The sequence below is a fragment of the Vespa mandarinia genome, chromosome 5, assembly GCF_050613455.1.
Source record: "Vespa mandarinia isolate Hongniang chromosome 5, ASM5061345v1, whole genome shotgun sequence".
In the NCBI taxonomy this organism is placed as follows: domain Eukaryota; kingdom Metazoa; phylum Arthropoda; class Insecta; order Hymenoptera; family Vespidae; genus Vespa; species Vespa mandarinia.
In genome coordinates, this window is record NC_140814.1 from 9,305,001 (window position 1) to 9,314,085 (window position 9,085).

Sequence of the window (9,085 nt, forward strand, 5' to 3'; positions counted from 1 at the left end):
TGTTAACAAAGGTAATGTCTGCCGAAGACATACCACCTCCGATAATCGAGTTGGGCCCAGCAAATCAGACACTTCCTGTCAAAAGCGTTGCCACGTTACCTTGTCGTGCTGTTGGTACTCCAACTCCAAAGGTACATTGGCACAAGGACGGTGTTCTTATCCAATTAGGAAATCGTATAACAATGGCTAACAATGGAACTTTGTTCATCGATGACCTTCAAATGAGTGACTCCGGTTTATATACGTGTATTGCAAGCTCAGAATCTGGTAACACATCTTGGTCTGCCACATTGACGGTCAGCACGACGACGACCTTTCACAGAACTCCGGAAATATCGGCATTGCCCCAGAGCCCGAGTAAACCTAGAATTATAAACGCTACCAGTAACTCGGTTACTCTAACATGGAGTCCTGGGAACGAAGGTCAAAGCAAAATCATTGGTTATAACATTGAATATTTCAGTAGCAATCTGAATACCGGTTGGGTTGTCGCAGCTACCAGTGTCATCGACGACACTTACACCGTAAGTATCGCGATAAACATATTTATGTGAATGTATTAAATCGTAACAAAAGTATCTTTTTATTTTTAAACACTACCAGATAAAGCAAACAACTTCGCGCGAAAGAAACTTTTGTTGTAACTATCTGATATATTCAAAAAGTGCATATGCCAGTGTAAATTTAATTATGTTTCAACGAATGTTATAAAGTCATGTGAAAATTTCCTTTATTATTACTATTTATTTCACTCGTAATTTTCTCTCCTAGAGTGTTTCCATAAATATAATAATAATAATGACGATGATAATAATGATGACTATGATAAAGATCAACATTTCCTGTTACAGGTAACGGATTTAAAGCCTGACACTAACTATGTGTTCCTCGTGCGTGCCGAGAATAGTCACGGCTTGTCGCTTCCTGGACCGTTGTCCGATGTCGCTCACACGAGTAGCCTTGATCAACGGACGGTACCACAGATAGAATTGATTCGCGCGAGGGATCGGCTTAACAGCGAAATACTGCACTTGAAGGAAGTCCAACCGTTGAGCAGTACCAGCGTTAAAATTATGTGGGACGTAAGTTCACGAGATCAAAAGCGGTTACTTGGACAGTGACAAACGTAAATCCCCTTCGTCCGGTTGGATGCGATCCTTGAGCATTTCCCCTTTGTATTTTAGATACTTGGTGCAGCTGATTTAGTCGAGGGTCTTTATATACGTTACCGTGAACTCACCGAGAAGCCAGAATATCGTATGGTAACTGTATTCAATGCCGGTGCAACTAGTTACGTTCTAACCAATTTGGAGAAGTACAAACGATATGAGTTCTTCCTTGTGCCATTTTACAAAACCATAGAAGGGAGACCTAGCAATGTAAAATTGGCTATAACTTTGGAGGATGTGCCATCTAGTGCACCGGAAAACGTTCACGTTGGTATGATCAATATGACTTCGGCGTTTGTAAGATGGTCACCACCACCGAAGAATGCACAGAATGGACAATTGATTGGATATAAAGTGAGATTCTTTAATTTAATTTCACTTTTTTTTTTTATTGTACGATCAATGTTTTCTTTGTAATTTACTTTATTTCGTTTATTTATAGATTCAAATAAAGAGCAATAGCAGCAATAAGATCCTAGGTCAAATGTCACTAAACGCTTCTACCACATCAGTCGTGATCAACAGTCTCTCGACGGGTGGACTTTACACGGCACGCGTAGCTGGCTTAACACGTATTGGATTAGGTCCTTTCTCCAATCCAACTCTCCTAAACATGGATCCAGGTCAATTGACGCAACTTCCACCTCGAACAGATCCGAGTCACGGTAGCGTCTCCATCGTTCGTGAAACTTGGTTCCTGATACTCGTAATTACGATGGTCTTCACAGTCGTGGCTGTTCTCTTGGGTGCTCTTTATGTGAGACGCAGACAGGCGATGAGCAAACAATTAGGTCATTTAAACGTTCCGGTGAGTACGGCAAATGACATATGTCAGCTGAATAAGGACACTTTGTGGTTGGAACGTGGTTGGAGACCGTCGAACACTCTTCAGGGTCCCACCGATAAGGAGTGCGAAACCAAGTTGTTAAATAATCAGCAGATGCTTGCCCCGGGAATCGTCAGCATGGCTGGTTCGGAGTACGCAGAGGTCAACTTAACCACGTTTTACAATTCGAGAAAACAGTTGCAAGCACCACCTGAACCGTATGCTACTACCACTTTATGCGTTGGCAGTCGAAGTCCAGACTCGATGGAAACAAGCGGACAGAAATCAAATTCTAGCGATTCCTGCATGAAACCTGACTATTCCAGTTTGGATTCGAATCAAGAACACAATAAATCAACGATGTCACCCAGCAGCGACAACACTAGCAGCGTGTATACCGACGAGAACGCGGATATACAAAGAAGACCACAGTATAAGATACCCATATCAAACAATCCCCAAAGTGCTGTAAGTACAAGCGGTACGGCATTGCCCAACTGGTGCGACATGATGCCACCTCCGCCGGAACATCCACCACCTTCGGGAACGTTGCTGTCCGGAAGAATGCAGCAACAACAACAACAACAACAGCAACAACAACAATCGCAACAACAACAACAACAACAACAACATCATCAGCAACAAGTTTCATTCAGTCCTCATTTAGGCAAGAGGAACATTCAGAATGACTTGGATGGTTCTGGATCGTGCAATTCGCAGAGTCCACCGACACCACCTATCAGAGCAGGCAACAGTTTTAGTTCCTCACCAACACCTTGGACTGGACAACCTCCGCACGATATAGCTGCTTACGCGAACATGCAACAGAGTGGAAGATATACCACCCTTCCACCTCAAACCAATCCACCGCCGGTACCCTGTTTCCCTCAAGGCTTCAATCATTATGATTACAAAACTCAAGAGAACGAGTACGAAAGTGGCTCTGTGATTTATGGCCATCACAATGGTCTACCCGACAACTATAGAAATCACGACAACGCTTTCAACCGAATAAATCACGCGAATCCTCATATAGAACATTCGGTCGCCATGACCGATGATATTTACAGACGCAATGATGCGATATTCCGTGGTGAAGATCTTTATCAGCAGGAAAACGACGAATGGGATAGAAAATCCTGCGACTCCAATACCCACTCGGACATGTGTTGTTCCTGTTCCGAGTCTAGCTGTCTTTATGCCGATACGATCGAGTACAACAATCAATTCGCGCAATCCGGATGTGTTCACAGTAGAAGCGATTCGAGAAGTAGGGACAACAAGAGCCCACGTAGGAGAAACAACAGAGCTTCATCTCCTGCTTACAGCAGCGACAGTAACTACTCTTGTATTCCACAAAGGCAATGTGGAAGCATCGGTTCGCAGGATAGATCGAGGCATAATCGTTGCAAAGGTAATTAATCCGAGATCATTTTAAAGAAAATTATTTAGTTGAAACTATTATAATAATTTTTGACGGTCAATGGTGAAAAAAAGAAAAAAAAAAAAAAAAAAGAAAAAACAAAAAAAAACATTTTATCCACACAATTTTAATAAATTTCAATCGCGATCGTCCTAACGTTTCTTTTCCCAAGACATGTCCCGGCTCTTTATTTATACGGAAATACGAAAGATGAGACAATGGGGCCCATTCAGGAAGTCGAGTATTCAGTGAACGCCACGTGTAATTGGTAATAATTGGTAATTGGTAGTTTAATTGGTAATTGGTGTAATTTTACTTCAAGATTCGCCCAACCGACTTCGATTGGTTAGTGGTTAATCGCCAAGTGCAGAGTAATAACAAACGTCCTGAATACAAAATAAAGTTTCTAAATGTTTAGAGCTTGTTACAATCAAACGTTAAGTTGATAGACAGAGAAATAATAAATATAATCGATATAAATAAAAAATCGTTTGACATTTTTTAACCATATAAGAAAATATCATATATCAAATAATATTATAATAATTAATAATTATAACGTTAGATTTATCATCGTAATTGATAACATTAATGCGAGTTTTTTTTATTTATTATTATTTTGTTACAGACAAAGTGCCTAGCTTCTCCAGGACAGGTAGTTATCCACAGCACAGTTCTTCAGCATCCAATACGATGAGTAGCTCAGGAAGTCAGAGATACAATAAACTCAACAGTCTTCTTGCAAGTGCAAACAATCCAACGGGAGTCTCGGAATCTAGTCGCTCATGCGATCATCGCGACAGCTAAGTACGGAACGAGAGGAAGGAAGAAATATTATAAAAGTTAACCTTGACCAACGGACCTGTTATGGTCGAAGGGATATTTTGTCTGGCACGTATCAAAAGTGTGAAGACTCATGAACAAACGAACGAACAAACGTATGAACGAACAAAGGAAGAAACGGAAAATGGTTTCGTTTAAAGAATGGGAAAGAAAAAAAAAAAAAAAAAAAGGAAAGAAAAGAGAAAAATAAATAAAGAAATAAAAAGATACAGGAAACGATCTTACCGACGGAGCGTTTCAAAAGAACAAAATGAAGAAGAAGAAGAAGAAAAAAGAAACAAAACGAAAAGAAATCGAACTTGTGATGTACATTATCGTGTTGGTTATCAGTAATAGAAGGAGAAAGGAGTATGGGAGGGCTTTCAAATCTAAATTACTTGTACAAAGTCCAAGAATTTATGGCCTTTCTCTTTGAAGCGAGAAAGAAAAAGGCCAACGACAACAAGACGGGGATCGATGACGATAATGCATTTATTAAGTATCCTAATTCGTTTGTCGTGTATTTTAAGGCATTTCATTAGAAAGATCTTCCCATCCAATCGATGAATGGGGGAGATAAGCGATAGAAGACTGTGTGTGTGTGTGTAAAAGAGAGAAGAAGAAGAAGAAGAAGAAGAAGAAGATGAAAAAGAAGATGAAGAGGAAGAAGAGGAAAAAAAGGAAGAGAAGAAAAAGAAAAGACAATGGTGGAGCGAGGCCAACTTCCGAGCAATATATAAATAGTAAAGTTTTTCTCGATACGGCTGCTATTTGCAGGCTGGGAACGTGAGAGTAATCGACAATCGGTCCGCTCGAGTTCGTCGATAGGTAGTATATTTGGTAAACGAATGGTGAACGGCTCATTTCAGTTTTCGCTAGTTCTCAGCTCTGTTGAGTATCTTCGAAAATACCAAGAGAAAACTTTTCGAAAGAGTTTCCGACATCGAATCACGCGCCGATCTTTATCAAACAGAATCGCCATACTTTTAACTATCCTCTTAAATTCAAAGGTAAAAAAGCATTCAAAAGAAACACCATTTCGAATTAAATACTATAATAGAAAATCTAATGAGCCTCTTGGTTTTCCATCTATCGAATTATTTTTTTTAAGATTATTCAAAATGGCCGAACTCGAGCTGGCGCGAAATTCAAATACTTGATGTTACGTTGTCCGGTCGGATTAAAATGGTAGAAAGATTATTATCATTAATATTATTATTATTATTATTATTATTATTATTATTATTATTATTATCATCATCATTATCATTATCTCATTATTATTATTATTATTATTATTATTATTATTTTTTTTTTTTTTTTATTATTACCATTATTATTATTACTATTATTATAAAAAAATTTACATACGAGAAAATGTTCCAAGCGCGTCTTACGTTCTAACACGATGTTCTCGCACGATGAGAGATTATTTGATAGATCGATAAAGTAAGACGTGGCACTTATTTTCGAGAGCTTGTACATTCTTGCCACGACAAATAACGAATACATATTATTTTGGATATGATGTTCCTAAAGTCATAAGGAGATTTAAAAAAAAAAAAAAAAAAGAAAGAAAGAAAGAAAGAAAAAAAAGAAGAAAAAGAAGAAGAAGAAGAAGAAGAAGAAGAAGAATACGAAGAAGACGATAAAGAAATTGAAAAATCTTAATCTTATTATGAAAGGCGGAATATTTTCGCGATGGCGTATTAATTAATGAATTTTAATTAATAATTCTTCCAAAAGAGCGAAACGATACGCGCTCGCGCACACGCGCACACGCACACTGCATACTTATACGTATATACATAAACATAAAACATATACATAAACACATACACATACGTAACAATATATGCGAACACAAAAAAATTGGACTGTTTAAGCACGCAAGAAAGAAGAGAAAGTGATGACTTTGTTTATTATTAGCCACTTATATGCACGGAACGTAAAACTTGACGGACGAACGAATGACGTACGGATTCGACTGATTAAATAACGCTATATAATATACATATATATATATATATATATATATATATATATACAATATAAATAAATAAATAAATATATATATATATATATATGTATATATAGTATCGGAATAGTAACGAAAATGTAAGATGTAAGTATTATCATATCAAACTTTTGTATACACTGTACAAAGCCCTTTAAAAACGAGATTTAGTCATTAGTTTATAATTTACGACACGTCATTAATTTATACCTGTATACATCGTAGCCGTTAAGGGATACCAGGGATCTTGAATAATCATATACATACATAACGCTATCAAACCTGCATACACGAGGAGAGAGCAAGAGTCCGATGACAGATGATAAAGTGATAAGGGATGGGGGAGGGGGGAGGGGTGGACGAATGTCTGTTAAAGAAACGAAATAGTGCGACGAACGATGAATCGTTGGAAGTGTACCTGTGTTTTAAAGAAAAAAGAGAAAAAGGAAAGAAAAAAAGAAACAAAAAAGAAAAAAAAAGAAAAAAAGAAAAAAAAAGGAAAGAGAAAAAAAGGGAAATCACATTTTGCGTATCTCGCATTTTACTCTCGCTTGGGGAGGGGGGGTGGGGGAGACACTCCTTTCAAAGTTTTTCAATCGGCCGATTGACGATGATCATTCATTAAATAAATGATCGTTAAATAAACGGAAATGTTTTATTTCTTCTTCTTCTTCTTCTTCTTCTTCTTCTTCTTCTTCTTCTTCTTCTTTTTCTTTTTTCGGGGCGTAGATTAAAAAAATGTAGGTCTTCGCGCACGGAGTATATCTGTTTTTATGAAATTTTATTCCACGAAGACTGAACGTCATCGGATTATGGGAGACAGTGCGAGAATTAATATAATATTATTTCTTGTTTCTTTTTTCTTGCAAACCACCGAAACACAATTTTGTCGAATGTAAGGAAAAAAAAGAAAAAAAGAAAAAAGAGGGGGGAAAAAAAGGAAAAGAAAAATAAATCACCTTGTCACCTTTCGTAAGCCCTTCCATCGTCGTTATCATCATCATCATCATCATCATCATCATCATCATCATCGTCATCATCATCGTCATTATCATCGTCGTCATCGTCATCATCATCGTTAAAACATATATTTTAAACCGTTCTAATTAACCGGAAATTTAATGAAATCTGAAAGGATAAGTGTTGTTCTAGATAAGAAACGAAAAAAAAAATTAAATAAATAAATAAATAAATAAATAAATAAATAAATAAATAAATAAATAAAAGTAAATAAATAAATTTCGTGATTAACTAGGATTTAATGCGATCTTCGTATTAGGAATACTTGACTACGATTAGATAATACGAAGAGCCCCATAATGAATTACTCTGTCACATGGAAAATACCGCCTACGTATGAACTTCACTACGATAGAAAAAAAAAAAAAAGAGAAGAAGAAAAAAAAAAAAGAAAGAGAAAAAGGAAAAACAAGGAAAAAGAAAAGAGAAAGAAGAAAAGGAAGAAAAAAGAAGGACGAAAAGGAAGGAAGGAAAGGAAGGAAGAAGGAACTATCAACGAAATTGTCCTTTGTATCCGTGCGAATAATAAAACGGGAAAAGAAAGAAGAGAGAAAAGAAAAGAAAAAGAAAAAAGGAAAAAGAAAAGAGAAACCAGGAAAAACAGGAAGAACCGAAAAGAAAAATCGTTCGATGAAGTAAAGAATTGAATCTGTTAATTCGTTAAGCCCAGAATCTAGAGGGAAACGGGGTGGGTGGGTGGGTTGGGTGAGGGGGGGGAGGGAACTTAAAAAAAAAAAAATAAAAAAAAAATAAATAAAAAAAACCCAGTAGTGATTAATGATACGATATAAAACATTAGCCATTAGTTTAGTGACATAAGCAGCGAGGTCACCGAATTTCGTTCGATCGGTGGGAAGAAGAGAGGAAGGAGAAAAGAAAAAAGAAAAAAAGAAAGGGAAATAAAAACAGAACGAAACAAAACGAACGAAAAGAAAGAAAAAAAAAAAGAACAGAAAAAAAAAAAAGGAAACGAATATTCAAGTCGTCGAAATTAATGAAATTATAATTATATGCACGCGTGTACCTTCGATTTACTTCTTTTCCTCTTCTTCTTCTTTCTTTCTCTCTCCTCTCATTCTCTCTCTCCCTCCCTCTTTCCTTTTTCTTCTTCGACGGATCTAACGAATTCGTCCTTCGATAAAAATAATAAGTCTGCCTGTGTGTGTGTGTGTATGTGTGTGTGCGTGTGTGCGTGTGTGTATATATATGTATTAATAAGAGCACGTTTACGTTGATAGCACATGCGCGCTCGCAAAACTTTCGACCGATTTCGAAGAAGATAAAAGAAAAAAGAAATCAAAAACGAAGAAGAAGAAGTAAGACAGACAGACAGACAGACAGACAGACAGGTAGACAGACAGACGAATCCACGGTTCGCCGGTTCGAACCTGATTCTCAAAAATCAACTCGAAAGATCAAGATTTGCTTTTTTATTTAATTCCTTTTTTTCTTTTTTTACCTTTTCGTTCTTCCTTTTTTTATCTTCTTTCTTCTTTTTTGATCCTTTTATCGACACGCTGCGAAAATTTTGCGCGCGCGCACACTTGTGCGATCGTGCGCTCGTGTCTCGATTGAAGAAGATCCATTGAAAGTCCATCCAAAGACGAGATACGGATTGAAAGAGAAAAAAAGAAAAAGAAAAATAAAGGAAGGAAAAAAAAAAAGAAAAAAAAGCGAGAAAAGGAAAAAAGGATGAGAAAACGACGTTTCTTTTCCACATTTAGGGCAACGTTCTTCTTCGTCAAAAAAAAAAAAAAAAAAAAAAGAAAAAAAAAAAGAAAAAGAAAAACAAAAAAAAAAAAGAACAC

At 36.7% G+C, this 9,085-nt stretch overlaps 1 protein-coding gene across 3 annotated transcripts in view; it reads left to right on the forward strand.

The window, feature by feature from the left end:
• Window positions 1-7,899, forward strand: part of LOC118448436 (roundabout homolog 2) — a 208,682-nt gene extending 200,783 nt beyond the window's left edge. For 2 of the 3 annotated variants that reach the window (XM_085657147.1, XM_085657148.1), the window contains 5 exons: window positions 12-524; window positions 852-1,082; window positions 1,185-1,523; window positions 1,612-3,409; window positions 4,047-7,899. In XM_085657147.1, coding sequence (XP_085513273.1) covers window positions 12-524; window positions 852-1,082; window positions 1,185-1,523; window positions 1,612-3,409; window positions 4,047-4,225 — 3,060 coding nt within the window. In that variant the 3' untranslated portion in view covers window positions 4,226-7,899. The remainder of the gene's footprint in view (window positions 1-11; window positions 525-851; window positions 1,083-1,184; window positions 1,524-1,611; window positions 3,410-4,046) is intronic. The other variant, XM_085657149.1, reaches the window with a different exon arrangement.
• Window positions 7,900-9,085: the final 1,186 nt, after the last annotated feature.